General features: G+C 41.0%; 1 protein-coding gene across 1 annotated transcript in view; it reads left to right on the top strand.

Annotated features, from left to right (window-relative positions):
* The window catches only part of GRID2 (glutamate ionotropic receptor delta type subunit 2), a 2,545,914-nt gene extending 2,537,767 nt beyond the window's left edge, over positions 1-8,147 (top strand). Inside the window, exon 16 of the mRNA XM_078676229.1 lies at positions 7,592-8,147. Within this exon, the coding sequence (XP_078532355.1) occupies positions 7,592-8,014 (423 nt within the window). The 3' untranslated portion in view covers positions 8,015-8,147. The remainder of the gene's footprint in view (positions 1-7,591) is intronic.
* Positions 8,148-16,116: the final 7,969 nt, after the last annotated feature.

Here is a 16,116-nt window from a genome sequence, read left to right as displayed (position 1 = left end):
TCTCTTCCAAAGAACTTGGAAGTGTGTGTTTTTCTCTGGACTGACTCGGAGCAGGATATTCTTGAGTACCCCTGTAGCCCATCAAGGCCTAAGAATGAAACTTTTCTCTGACAGCATTGACTGCCTCACCCAGTCACAAGAGTCACTGTCACTTAGTAGCAAACATTATATGCTTCATTCACAAAGGTACATTTTCACGTGTTGATTCACTCATTTGTAAATTTACTCTTACACTTTGGAGTAAGTTTAGATCTTTTCTGCCATTATGTTCTATGGAATAGTTTTACAGTGGTTGGCCATGTCTGGTGATGAACAGAATTTACTACTATTTTGGACCGTTGTGGCTGTAATGGTTCTAGAAGTGAAGTTTGTGAATAGCACTAGGCTTATTCTTTTGTAGGTGGGTATCTGTCCCTCCCTAAACTCCTCCTCAATCCTCTCTTAACCCCTCTTTATTCATCCCTAAACCCTTCCAAGTTAGTAATAAGTATTGCTAATTAACCAGCCACTCTTTACAAATAAAATGTAGGCTTATATGTGCAGTAATCTCTGCAATCGGGGCAGCATGCTCCACAACTGGGATAAAGATGGCTGCATAGAAAATATAAGAGAGATAGAGGTGGATATTTCATCGGGTAGGTTTGTGAAAAGCATTTTGTCATACAGCAGTAAAACTACATTAGTAATTCTAATTATACTGTTGGTCAGTAGGCCCCTTAGACTGACTGAGGCAAATCAGTGAAGCTTAACCTGTGCCATTATTATACAACATTCTCTGAGTCGCCTTTTTATACCCTTGGGACACTTCTGTATTACAGAAGGAGTCACATATGCTTCTGTGGCCCCTTCTGTAAGATGGATTGCACTAGCAGCTAAGCACAGTGCAATCTCAAGGGGTCATTCCCTCATTTGCATTGGGGCGTAGCCATGATATATTAAAGACACAAGCACAGAAGCAAAGAGGCCATCAGTTGGCACACTGCCTGTGTACTTCAAAGAGGTGGTGCACATCTAGTGCACGAGTGGTTAATTTGTGTTAGAGGGCGTTGGTGTGCCCTTCTGGCACTCATTTTACACTTTATAGACAATATATGTTTATTGTCTGGAATCATACAGAAAGACTATGGGATGAGTTCTGGGAATAATTAAATAATCCATATAACACTAGATTAATGATGACAAACAATTCAGAACAAAATGTACTTTCAGACACAAAAGTAGAGATTAGAAATGGACAGTTGGACCCTCACATTAATTGAAAATAAACTGCCTCAGATTCAATCCTGCATGCCTGTTCTTGTCTTTCCAAAATATTAACTGAAAACATGCTGTATTTGTAATATTTTATGACCCAGAATAAGCTTGCTTGCAGAACACATTTTTACAAGAGAAAACATTTGTCAGGTATAGATTTGTCCAATGAGGCTACAAACTCCTAAAATTAAAATCCTCCTTTAAAAGACTAAAATCCTTACAACGTAACGATCTCTTATTCCACCATGTAAATTATGGGTGCCAATTTTTCAAAGGGAAAAAAGCACCCTATATAATGACTATTAAGAGATTTGAAAAATTGTCAGACCACTTTAGGACTACTTGATCACTTTTAGAAATCTGACCAATTTAAAAGATAGACTAGGTAAAATTACTTTGAAAGCCCCAACACAGTAGAAAGTAAGTGGCTTCCACCACTAACCACAGGATATTTTTCTTGTGGCTACCGTCTAGTGTGTAGCTATGCATTTAGCTCTCAAAGGAGGTTTTGTGGCGGAGGGTCTAAACTTTGAGATTATGAGATCAGACTTTTGATACACTCGCTTTTAATGTTTTCATATATATTGTTGATGGTTCTTGTAAAAAGAAATATATCTAATGGAACGTCTCTAGTTAAGGGTACATATAGCTAAACATATTCTAGCTACTGAAAAAGCAGATTTAACAGTACTATAGCTTTACATTTTAAGGACATACACAGTGGAAACACAACAAGGCTTAAGTTCTACACCTTTGACAGAGTTCCATTTAACATTGGGATGGGTGATGGTGAACTGGTACTAGATCGCAAACAATTTTTTTTATCTATTGGATAAGCTTAGGATGGAAAGACACCTTAAATATAAATTAAAGATAAGTAGTGTTTCTCATTTTCACTTAAAACAAATTATAACCAATAAAACACCACTGAAGAGAATATTTGCTTTTCAGTAGGAACTGTTAAAGATGGATAGTGCTGCAATTGTTTTGCTTTTGCACCCTTCTTTGTCAAGCAGTATAAGTGCAGCACAACCTCTAAGCACTTTCCTATATTATTTGGTCCAGCTATGTCACACTCAGGCCATGGTAAGCCACGTAATATACCTATGTGACCATTCACAAGGGTCTGGACTGCCAGGATCTAAACCCACCTCTGTTTAAGGAACCCAACTCATCCCATATGGGATCAGATCACTACTCATATGATTTCTACTGTGTAGTGGTCATCTGATTTGGAGGTGGTCTCTGAGAAGCGTCTCATTCTAGGGCAAGCAGCAGCTCTATTATGTCCTCCTCCTTCACTGAGAGTTGGACGAAGCTTTGCTTTTTGAAAGTTCAGGTATCAGGTTTGTATCAATAACTAACTCTCCAGAATCAATACCCACATTAAACTACTGCATAAACACTCCTTGTAAGAATTCAGGAGTATTAGTTGAGAGGGTTAATTACCCACCTCGGGTAATAATCACAATCCCTGTGAAACACTAAAGCCACTAAATAAGCCTGAGCATAACCCCTGGTAGTTATGACACAGAGCAGACAGGCATAAATTACAGGCACTGTATAAAGTATTTAAGCAGTCCCAGAACAATAATAAAGTAGAGACACAACACAAGAAAATTTCCCAAACAAATGTAGAAAAACAGAGCAAATTTTAGTAATTAAAATTACACCAAAATGACAAAAATCAATGGCATGATGATATGTAAACTATAACATGTACAAATATTACACAAAATAGAAACTACAAATATAAATGATACTTTCTACTACAGGGAGTACTTTTTTGACAAATCATTATGAAGATTGATTAGAAGGTTCTGATCACCTTTTCCAATGAAGAATTCAACTACTCATTTTAAGTGTTTTGGAGCAGTTATATTAAAAAGAAATACACACCTTAAAAGTGAAAGTGCAGAGCACCTAGGTTAGGAAAATTAAGTCATGAATTGAACCAAAAGGGCTTAAGAATTTTGAGAGCTCCTTGTAAAGACAAACTCATTAATCAATATTTGGCCTTATTTGAATTTGATTACAAAATACTCCTTTCAGAGTTAATGTTTACTACCTCCTTGTGTACCTTCCTTTTCACAGTCCTCACTAATTTAGTGTGTGCACTCCCCTAGCCAGGTTTCTGCCACTGCCCCTTTCTGCTCATATGAATTAGAGTGTACTCAAATATTGATATTGTTGATATACACTCTCTTTCCTCCTTTTTTTTTTTGCTCCGCTATTATGCACACACTTCTCACTTCCTGTGTCTTCCTGTCTCCAAAGGATAGACAGGTTTTGGTCCCATTTTGGGCCGGTGAGTATATATGGAAAGAAAGACAATATTTGTTATACAATTACCATTGTATTATAAAGTCTTCGCAGGAGAATTCCTCCTATCAGTGCATCAGCAGGCGTGTGGCGTTGCTGAAGATTCTTACATTGATTGTTGTATGTAGAGTAGCCCTGCTTCAGGCATTTTCCCACTACCGCTAGGTGGTAAAACAAAGTATGATGACAAGGTCCGTAGCATGGTTCCTTAACCTATCTCACCAGTTCTATTTCTTGGTACAAGGCAAGCTGCATTTTCATAGGCTTCTGAGCAACAGTATTAGCAGGAAGCACTTCCCTATATGTGACTGGCACTTATGAGTCATCACTGTTGAGAAGGGAAATGCAAAAGTGCTTAGAAAAATAGCAGCATGTCTGTCCAACGTGGAAGGACTTGGAATTTGAGGACAGACAACTTGCTCTGTTATAAAGACAATTACAAGTTACGATTGATTAGGCCGTGGCACAAACATTACAGCCTGATCAACTGCAAGAAAATTAAGTTTATAAAAAGGGTTGAAAGCTACCCAGAGGGCAATATGCTAAGAGTTCCCAGAAGGAGATTTTGTAATATTCCAGAACTAATTTAGACTTTCCAAAGCCTAATTTTGCAGAGGAGAGGGATTTGTTTCAGCAATACCCGTCTGTAAATCTTGGTGTTTTCCCTTTTTATTCAGCTATATGGAGGTCCTGCAGTCAGAGAGGGGATGGGGTGCTTTTCTCCAAAGAATTCAGATCTCAGCTGTCAATTCCTTTTCCCCTATACCCCCCCCCACCTCCCGCATCCTCCTGCTAAACCTCAAAGTGTCATAACTGTTGAGCATCACGGAGTACCATTGGAAGGCAATTCAAAGTATTTTTCAGGACGATTTGGTGATTCAAACCATAAGAAAAGGCCATTTAGTCGATTTTTCAGAGATTCCATAGGAAGACTTGTTTTTGTCAAATGCCTAGTCTCAGTCAAACAGAAACATGAGCAACTCTTTTATCAGAGATGTAGACTATGGTAGCCAAACAAGCTACAGAAAGGATCCCTTTGGGAAAGGCGTGCATTTTTTTAAATTCATTTATTTATAATTTCTCTGCCGTCAGGTTCATCTTAAAACCAAAATACAAACAGAATGGATATTTACATTCCCTAAATGCATAGATTCCATTTACAATATACTGTTGAAATTCTCGCAAATCCCTACAAAGGAAAAGCAGCAAGAAAAGGAAAACATATAGGACAAACATCAATTAATATTGCTTGATTCCTTTCTATCCCACTTGTCATCAGCCCTGATTTCCTTCAAGCCAATCTGTTATCGGTGCCCTGATCTTATCCCCTTTCACTTTAGCTCGCAGGCCCTTGTTTTTATATCGTGCCATTTCAAGAGTATGTATACTCAGTAAGCGATAAAGCCAAGCTGATAATATTGTGGGTTCCAAATCCTTCCATCTTGGGAAGGGAGTTCAAAGGATATAATGTATTGCTATTTCTGGTCAAGAAACTGTTGGGAGAGTACAGAGTACAGGCGAGTATTAAATCTAAATTGAGTCAACAAATTCATCTTAACGAAGTCATTTAGAGCAGTGTCCTCGCAGGCTCTGCTTCCACAACTAATCAAGGGATTTTTTAACAACTCTATATCTCAAGGACACACATTTGCTCATTCCAATTCTGTCATCTCACAGATGTTTTCTAAGATTTGCATCACAAGGCTCAATTTATCACCTTGCAGCTCCAACAACATTGCCTCCCGTCGGGTGGGAAAAGTCCTCTTTGTTTTAAGTGGGGAATAAGCAGTTCATTGGAGCTCATTTGTGAATTGGATTGGTTCAAGTATTCTTACCTTTAATCAAAGGTCTATACAGTTAACCTTTCATGGCACTGACCGCTCAGAAATTGAGTAGATAGGGCTTTATAGGAAAGAATGTTCCTGTGAGATTGAATACAATGTCCCAATATCTAGTTGTCCAGCTTCATTAAAGCTGTTGAAGAAACACTGGTCTTGCTGAATTAGGTGTTTCATATGGTTAGAGGGGTCGGTCATGTGAAGCTTTTCAAATCTTACCTTTCTGAATCCCTCCATCCTTGAGAGGGCAGTGGGTAACTCTTTGAGCATTTAGAGAGATGTGGGCTTAGGTTTCTCAGTTTGAGCCTTTAGCAGCAAGACTGTTGAAAAGCTTTGAAAAACATAGACCTGTACCTTTTGCTTTTGTTCCTTTGTGGGACATCAGTTGGCTCTGAATGTGTTATAGAAGACTCAATTTGAGCAGATCAAGCCTCACTGAAAGACATATGGATGAATGAAACCTGGTCTGGTCGACATACATTTGTAAAATGCTATCAATTACAAGTTTGTAACCAATCTACAATAGCATGTGGAGAAGCTGTTTTGTTTTCAGTTCATTAAGATTAGTTTCTAATAACTTTATATTAAATATGGGAAGTTTGGGTGATATATACTTTTTTCTAAATAAAAAGGATTGATTGGTATCACCTCAGTTATTCAGGACTGTAACAAGGAAGGCTGGTTGGAAGTAAACAACAATTCCTTACCAGTAATCCTCAGTACTTTGTGTCTCAGTCGTACTCATTGCAGTCTTATGTTTGCTCTTTCCATGTGTTGTTGTCATGTCTGGAGGATGGCACAGAAGTGAGGAGGAAGAAAATAAATCATCTAGATAGGAAGGCTGTAAATGGTCCTAAGTAAAACAAGAGGATAAAGTGTATTCCAGCATAATTTGAGTATGCAGGAAAAAGGGAAATTTGTAGAAAAATGTCTGCTGGAGCAAGTGCTTTTAATGAGTACTTAGACAAAGAAGACTACAACTCAGAGTAATGAATATTACCTGTAAGAGTTGTTTACTAATGTTTCTCTTTACTTCACATTTCCACATAACTGAATCTTAGCTTTCACAGTTGGCAAGAGAGAGAATATCCAAGTAACAAAGGGTTTTTCCAGTTGTAAGGGTAAGCCAATATGTGCAAACTCTGTGAACCCTGGTTGTTTCCACCGTAAGGGTCACTCTTCACTTACTTCTATAAACACTTCAGCAATCGGATAGAATTTCACATTCACAGAGGACTGTCATACTACATTGTGGAAGGGCATCCTCCCTCCCATATATTGTGTAATCTGGGGGTTGCTCTTCCTGCACAAACAAGAGTACTAATTCTCATTAGATTGATCATGTGACAGTGGGGAGTAAATGTGATTTAAGTTCCATTAGCTGGGAAGAAGATCCTATCTTTCAAGATTCTTATGCAGACAGCTTGAAAGAATGGTTCAATTGATCACAAGAGCAGAGGCCACCAATTAAATAAATATAGGAATGATCATACTGATGCACTGTGCACCACATGCGGCTAGTTATCTCTGGGAATATGTAACAAAAAATACACTATAATACAAAATCAAAAGGCCACAGTGTAAAATCTGGTGAGGGCACCTGTTTCTCTCAACACATGTGGTGTAACTGCCCAAGTGTCATTGCTGAATTCACAGTAGGACGACCTTACAAATGTACACCAGGTTCTGGTGGCAAATGGGTGTGCCAACTAATGTGGTCTCTCAGTGTCTGAGTGCTGTTGGGAACCACATTATGCCCTTGGCATACAGTCTTGATCATATTATCAACATCAAAGTTGAAAGCAGTATATTCAGAACTCAGAATTATTTGTCTGTGATCTTAAAGAAAATTAGTACCCATTTTAGTACGGCACCAAGAGTGGTCACTTGTAGTGGCAACATTGTTTATTTATTTATTTAGCCAAAAAGGATGAGGAATGTTGCTGGAAAATCTTGCTATACATAAAGGTCCTACCTTGGGAAAAATTACAAAATAATATGTAGCTTGCTGGAAGAAATCTTTGAAGTGTTCACAGGGTTAGGATAGGACATTCTGCAGAAGTAGTTGTTGATAATGATGAGCGCCAATAACTCAAATGGCTGACATTTACAGAACAGTTTCAGTTGTTGTTGGTTCCTACTGAATACTGTGCAACCACTTCTCTCTTCTTCTTCAGGATGACAAAGAAATTGACTTGGAACATCTCCACAGACGTGTGAACAGCCTGTGCACAGACGAGGAAAGTCCGCATAAACAGTTCTCCACATCTTCCATCGATCTGACGCCATTGGATATTGATACTTTGCCGACACGCCAAGCGCTGGAGCAAATCAGTGACTTCAGGAACACACACATCACAACCACGACCTTCATTCCTGAGCAGATTCAGACTCTAAGCCGCACGCTGTCGGCTAAAGCTGCCTCTGGCTTCTCCTTTGGCAATGTGCCAGAGCACCGAACTGGTCCTTTTAGGCACCGTGCGCCTAATGGGGGATTTTTCAGAAGTCCTATCAAAACAATGTCATCTATTCCGTACCAGCCAACTCCAACTCTAGGGCTAAATCTTGGCAATGATCCGGACCGGGGCACCTCTATATGAGCATCACTGTTTCTTCACTGTTTTTTCCTTTAGGACTCCCTTTGCAAGGAGCTACTGTAATATTGTGGGACTAACATGGATGTAATTTTATAAATCAGGATTAGTAACAACAAATCTCCTTCTCCCCAACCCTCCCAAGGTCTCTGTGCACTTGTGTCAATTTACATCAGGTTTTAATTTCGTGATTATCTCTCTTTCTTCTTTAATTCACGTTTTCATTTTCTTTTTGCTGAATTTTCTTCATTGCCATTGCTTTACTCAGTTTCCATTTGCTTCACTCTCCTTTTGTCTCCTTCTGGACTTAACTGTTTCTCTTCTTTGACCACTCATCCATTCAATTCTCTGTCCCTAGCAAACATTCTCTCTCTTTATTGTATCCCTTTCCTTTCTTCTAGTTTACTCTCTTTGCATCTATCTCTGTTGCTGACTCATCTTCTCTCCTTCAGCCTCTATTTTGCTATCTCACTCTCCTTCACTCTTGTTCCCACTCTCCCCCCAAGCTCTTCCTTTTTTCTTTTTGAATCTTTCTTCTTTTCCTTTCTCTCTCTTCTCTCATTCTCACTACTAGTCTCTGTATCATTGCTAGGACCCCCTTTCTTTCATTTGGTGGATATACTGTAATTGCAATAAATTCAGTCGTTTGCCTGCATTCCACTGTTCCCATTCAGTGCTCCGCTGCTGTTGTGTGTCCTTTGACTGTGGACCAAAGGCAAGCCCTGCAGTGTACAAACACCATTCAGGCCACATTATATGAGAATGCAATTTTGTAGGATTACAAAAAGCCATTACTATGCCAGTAAAGACTACAGTTAAATCTACTTTGCACTGTAACAGTGCATATGCTCTCTATGTGATTGTACAGTGTTAAAACGCTTTTCTTATGTACAGTATACTTTATCATAGGGCAGAAGCCTTCATCGTGTTAAAGAAATTAGTATCTCATTTACGTGTACATATATATATACATATGTATATGTATAAATACACACGTAATTGCAACCAGTGCTATTGCAATTCATTTGATAAAGCTTTAGTATAAATATGTGTTGTATACAGGAGATATGTATAGTGCTGGGGGGGCTCTTTTCTTTTAGAAAAGGCAGGTTGCTTTAATGTAATACCGACTTGCATTGTTCGACAAAAGCTTATTGACAAGCGCCTTTCGCCACTGGTAGGTCAGTTTTTCCCATATTAAAAGTTGCGCACTGGCGGCGCAAGAGGCTTGTAAATAAGCCCCATATTTTATACTTTTTTATTAGCCCATGTGGCGCAGCCTACTGTTTGCGCCTCAACAGTGCAATTAGCATTTTCATGTCCTCTTCCGCAGTGTATAATGCTAACCTCGATCGTTGTATCTTGAACTAATTAGACAAAAAGGAAACCTCCGACAGGTAAACACACGTAGACTTACTAATGGACCGTAGCTCTCTAATAGGCTGTAAAAATAAATAATTACATTTAATGCATTGTTTTCCAAAGCTGCATAGTTATTCAATACAATTATGATGTTTATAGACAAGGGAAAAATATGCCCCTTAGATATGTTGATGTGGCCTTAATCCGAGTCCAATATCATAAAAAGAGGGCAAACTATCTGTTGTTTTAACCAATTTTAGCGTTTGGATCTATTGTATTATTAAGAGCTGCATTTTGTTATGCGGCAATGCCACATGTATAGATTGATGATGTACTGCAATGAGGAAGATAATAATGATGATGACGATGATGATCGTAAAAAAGATGCCACATTTGGCACATATTTTTTTACGTAATACTATTACCAATTATATACGTCAAATGAGGTTTCAGTTTGTTTTCTTTAACTCTGGTAAGTACTGTTTGGGTCGGCCACTGATCTTGTGTTTATATGCTACCATTCACTTACTTTAGTTTACTCATTATGTGGCTAGGGTTAACATAGGAACCAACAAACGTTACTTGCTTTAGGAGAAAGATTTAAACAAAGGGTATATTCTTCAGATATATTATATTTTGATGCTAATTCTGTTCCGAGGGAGCATCTTGTACTGTCACTGTTTTTTGTACTAAATCTTCAGATATTGTCTACTGTGTAAGGCAGACCAGTTTCTTATCATGTGAACGGCCATTTTGTTTCCGAGGGTGCAAGTGACTGGAAGCATGCACAGCTTGTCGCCCCTTGTAACGTGCATAGTCCCATGCGGCTCCACTGATTGACAAAACAACATATACACAACAAGCTTTCTAAATGACATCTGAAATGTTGCAATGACTTTAGCTGAAATAAAATGGTTAACTATGTACAGTATTTAAAATAGGCCTATTTTGATGTATCGCCTATTATAAAATACAGAAACACTTTTTGGAGGCCTCAGTTACAAGTGGCAGAGCTTTCTGTGTAAAATTTGTCTAAATAATTTGTCTAATAAAATTGTTTTCTAAAAATGTTGTGCACTTTTATTGACTGATGGAATAGAGCGCTATGTTGTGGCATGACAATATTAGCCGTTGGAATGTGCTGTTAGATTTGAGGGTCGTTGTTTTTCAAATTTTCCAAAGCAGCTGTGTTGATTTAATTAACCAATTTTCCTGCACATGCATTGTATGTGATGTTGATAAATAGTGGGTGATCCATGCATGTCAGTGTGAAGATGCAGTGTAGAGCCAGAAGAAAATTTCCACACCATCTACAAGTGTGGCAAGAATCTGTCACCTTGAACGTCATTGCTCACTCCTTTGTTGTAACAGCCCTTCTCTGAATACTTCGGAAAATTCTAGATTTGGCCTCCCTCCATTCCAGAAGGCTGGTTGTCCAGGCATTGCTAATATGGCTAATTAATCAGCAAAGACTTGGCTTACAAAATGGGCAACATTAAATTTATACAGAGGACAAGGGGTTAAGGGGGTATCCGACTCCACTCAACCACTGATAACTTTTTCAGGCTAAAACCCGCCCTGGGTGCCCAAACTGTTCAAATACAAATACAGTCAGAGTACTCCACATAAATATTCCCTTAATACACAGAAGGTGAATATAAGATACGGCAGAAAATAAGTGAAAGAGTGAGAAAACACCTCATGTGCGCTACACCAGAGGAGCTACTGGCAGGTTCTCACCAGCATGCCCACATCTATCATCATCAGTTGTTTTCTCACTGAGAATAAAGAATGTGGGGTCGATTCCTATTCGGGAAAAAAACCGTCCGCACGATTGGTATCCGGAGCCCTCTCCGTACGAATCGTACCCGTCCGTCCGAGTCGCGAAGTACGATCCGTATTCCGTGAATCCGTCCGAATCGTCGCGATCCGTACGTATTGCAAGGCTGAAACCGTGAACCGTACGACTCGTACACATACCGTACGACTCGTACACATGCCGTACGACCCGACGAGTACGATCCGGACCGGGGTATGAGGACGTGATTCGTACGGTCCACGTCAGGTAAGGGCGAGTCGTACAGAAAAGCACACAAACACATACACACCGTACGGTCCGTACCCCCCATAATCGCAGGGGTACGCACCGTACCCCTGCGATCATGGGGTGTACGAGCCGTACCTCCATTGTACGATCGGTGTACGAGCGTACCGCCATTGTACGATCGGTGTACGAGCCATACCCCCATTGTACGATTGGTGTACGAGCCGTACCCATATACGATCGGTGTACGAGCCGTACCCCCATCGTACACCGATCGTACAATGGGGGTACGGCTCGTACGCCGATCGTACATGGGGTACGGCTCGTACACCGATCGTACATGGGGTACGGCTCGTACGCCGATCGTACATGGGGTACGGCTCGTACACCGATCGTACATGGGGTAAGGCTCGTACACCGAGGCGCGAACTCTGCTTTTACGGCTGTTTTCAGCTCCCGTAGGAAAAGGGTCGTACGGTGCGTACCCGACACGTATCGTACTTGCTGGGTCGTAAAAACCAGCCGCGAACCATACAGATGTCGCGTACAGCGGGTTCCGAGGGAGAATCTTACGGAGATTAGAGTCGTACGGTGTCTTGTACGACTCGTACGGAGTACGGCTCCTGGTACGAATCGTACTTCGTCGTACGTACGGGACGTTTACAGGTACGATTCGTACGGGGGAAAAACGCTCCGTACGACGATTCGGAGCGCAATTTACCGGATCGGAATCGACCCCTGTGTGTCCAGTGAAGAGACAGAAAAAGTTAGAAGTGAATGTATCCAAAACATAAACCCTGTGAACTATACAGAACAGTGTGTCGCACGATTAAAATTGAGCTCAGTTTTAAATTCAGCTTTTCCCTCTTTATTCACAATTGTGAGCTTACTCAATATTAAAAACACAGCATGTTGAAAACTTTTTCAAAGTAGCCCAACATGTTTCTTTGCCTCTGCATCGTCGTGGCAATTTCGTAGGGGTGCCAGGTTAGTGTTTGCCTCACTGGACAACTGACTTGTTATGAGGAGTAGCTGAGAAACAAATAGACAAACAAGACAAAGGTTCATAATAAAACCAACCAGATAATGTTGTATTAATTCAGAACCTGATAAGGCCAAATCTTTAAGAGCTATATTTACCAAGTGGGAGCCAAGGCCACACATACCAGCTTCCACTGTGCCAAAAGCGTGTTTATTCAACATACAACCCTTTATTTTGAAGCACTTTCGTTGCTCAAAATGTACCTGTGGCGATATGGTTTTAGTAAAATATCATTAATCAAACACACTACCGTCTCTTTTAAGGGTACACTGCAATGCGCCCCAACTCAGTCTGTGAGCTATATTATCACTTCCACATATATCCTGTCCTAGGGTTCAAATCAATCCATGCTTAAAGAGGACTTCTAGAATACTTCTTGCCATGTATGAATAATCTATATCTAAAGCACAGTTCACATTCAAGGGTAATGTACGCACAAAGTACACCATTGACTACATACGTAACTGAGTTCAAAAGGTGTGTATGCGCATTCCAAAGTAGAAATCATTTCAAAAAATGTACTAGGAATTTTTAAGCACATAGGTGAACTGTTAAAAGAACAAACAAACTCCTGTACTAAGATCCGGTTTTACTGACGGGGACGGGTGGATGATTTCAAAGCATTCCGATAACCGTAGTTAAGATATGAGCACTGTTTTTTAGCACGCCAGCAGACTGGCAAGCAGGCTCTTGTATCATCGTGCCAACTTAGGCAGGGGTACCCCAACCTTACTCTTACCACATGTGTGCATCTAATGCACGTCGTCTCGTTCCGGCGTGTAAGTGAGAAAAACGCCGGAACAAGAGACTTAGTGATGAAATTCTAGATCTAGAGGAAACCTTGAAAAAGGATACAGCCATCACTGATGCGAAGGAGCAATTGTTGCGAATTTAAAAAGACTTGGCGGATTATAAAAACTACTTGGTGAACCAAAAAATAAAAGGTCTGACAAGAAATCTTGAAAGACACTCTCACAAATGGGCTTTACCCTACGTAGAGGATAAGTACTACGAGCAGGCCCCACAAACAAATTATTATAGAGGTGGTAGGCAGCAGATGAGAAGAACCCCCTATAATTGGACCTTCAACAACACCTCCAGTGAGGAGGAAGAATCTGTACAGACATCTAACCAGGGCAGGGTAAGATTCAATCTGCAAGCCAACTCTAATGAAGAACTAGGGGCCCTTTTAAGTTCTTTTTTAGGGTAGAATCAGTGAGGCAACAGAGGGGGAGGTCATTGGGGAAGAGACCATGCTCGGCAGAACCAAGGACAGCAATGGCCAACGTACTCACCCCGGATAACCCACAGACGAGGCAGAACCCTGTTGTAAACAACATAGTAGTACATTTATCAGATTACCAACTGACATTGAGTGAACTGAGGGTCCTTAATAAAGGACTTGGTTATGTCCCAACCCCCGACAGGATTCTTTCAAGTGTAGAACAGAGATTCATGAAATGAAGAGAAAGTTTAAGCTAAAAAAATTCTTTGCTACAAAGGAGCCTGAACCCCTGTTTTTTTTTTCTACTAACGAACAGGGCAGGGCCGTGATGAACCCCAGCCGTCATCAGCACACGAGCACCGCGGAGCGTGACGGCTGGAGTTTGTCACCAGCATGCAAGGGGTTAAAATCCACCGATAGGGGCGGAGCCTTTGTTGTGTTGACTACTACTGATTATGAGGCAGAGGTCCTGAGGTTGTTGGGAGTACGGGAGAACCATCAGCCACTCCAGAAAGATCCTGTGAATGATCTGAAAGACATGATAAAGACCATGGTTACTCCAGCACTGGATAAAAAGCGGATCACGAAAAAAGAGGCAGATTTTTTAATAAACATCAAACTGAGGACCCCAGCATTCTATATACTGCCGAAAATACACAAGGCACAACGTCTTCCTCCTGGACATCTGATAGTCTTGGGAATTTCATCCATCCCTGAACCACTGTCCCAGTTTGCAGACTTTTTTCTGAGGGAGTCAGTCCTTTATTTTATTTTATTTATTTATTTATTTGAGTTTTATATAGCACTAGCTAGACCCGAAGATATCAGAGTGCTTTACATGAGGATTAAGACGTGTTACAGCATTACATCAGTTACAGGTACATTACAGTTACATCCCTTGCTAGTGGATTCAATAAACATAGAAAAACAGGACCGGTGGAAGAAGGGAAGGGAACATAACAGGGAGATGAGGAAGAAAACAATGTCTGATGTCCAGCTGGGTAGGTGTCGGCCAAGGGGGTGAACCAGAGTCAAGCTCCTCTTTAGCTACATGTGATAGATCCACCCGGCATCAGCCAAAGGTTACTCTAGCTCCGCGATAAGTCTGAACAATTATGGATTCCACCCAGGGGGCAACGTCATATTTCTATTGAAGCAACGTCGGTCACCTCGTCCTCCAGCTTGCCCCCAGTGAGTGTGTGGGCATTTGTGCAGGCTCCCAGTGGTTAAGCGTCATGTTTTCACTAATTGTTGACCCGTATCCTGGATATTAATGGTGTTCATTGGGGATCTGTATAATTCATATGGAATGATAAGAAAATGTAGTTATATGAACTGAGTCCAGATTCAGGCTAAAGCAAAATTATCCTGTGTCTCGAGAGCGCCCGCCATTATAAAGTCGGGCCGAGCGTAGGGAGGATTTACATGAGACACTTTTCAACTTGAACATATGTCCAGATTGAATTTTTGGGAGCAGCCCAGCGCGCGTGGATTCGAGAAGGCAAGCAGATTGACTTACTTTTGGGTCCCAACTTCATCATGAACCAGGGCTGTCTTTTATCTCCAATTATCCATTAAACCCTTGAGTGTGTCTTTCCTCCGGTGTACAGTCCTCCCCTCATCACAGACGCCTGACTGGCCGCCATTTTAAAGTCAGGCAGGCTGCGTTAGAGCCGTGTTGTGTGTTTGAGCGTTGTGGGGGGCCAGTCCTAACACATAATTTCCTCCCGGTACGTGTGCCCGCGTTTGTGCCTTGACTCACCAGAAAACACTGGTGAGCAAGGACTCTTTCACCGCTGCATTGTCACGGTTGCCAGGGTTCCGCCGCTTCAGCACTCTGTAGGCATTTGCAGGCAGTCACTTCCCTGCGCCACACAGGGTCACAACAACCCTCTTACATACAAGACACTACAGACATTTCAAACATTCTTAATGACCTTGAATTTGACCCTACATGACAGTTTCTAGTTACAATAGACATTGAGTCTTTGTATACTAGTATACCCCAAGTGGCTACACTGGTGGCAGCAGCCCAAGCCCTTGGTAGACAGGAATGGTTCTATGATACCCACCAGTCATTCGTATTACAGTGCATTGAATTGGCCTTGACACATAATTATTTTGGCTATGAGAACAGTCTATATCTTTAGGTGTCTGGAACATCACTGGGCGCAACTTTTGCGCCCAGCCTGGCCTACATTTATGTGGGCCATTTTGAAGTGCATTACATACACCATCCATCTAACCCCTTTCAGAGGCACATTTGCCTCTGGAAGAGGTACATTGATGATGTGCTGTGCATTTGGACTTGTCCTGAGAACCTGCTCCTTGAGTTCTTGGAATGGCTGAATGGACTAGATAATTGCTTGAAGTTCACATGGACAAAAAGTGATGAACGAGCAGTTTATCTGGACCTGGATATTTCAATAATCGAC

This window comes from Lissotriton helveticus, chromosome 2_1 (genome assembly GCF_964261635.1).
Source record: "Lissotriton helveticus chromosome 2_1, aLisHel1.1, whole genome shotgun sequence".
NCBI classification, from domain to species: Eukaryota; Metazoa; Chordata; class Amphibia; order Caudata; family Salamandridae; genus Lissotriton; species Lissotriton helveticus.
This window is presented reverse-complemented; position numbering and strand designations above follow the sequence as displayed.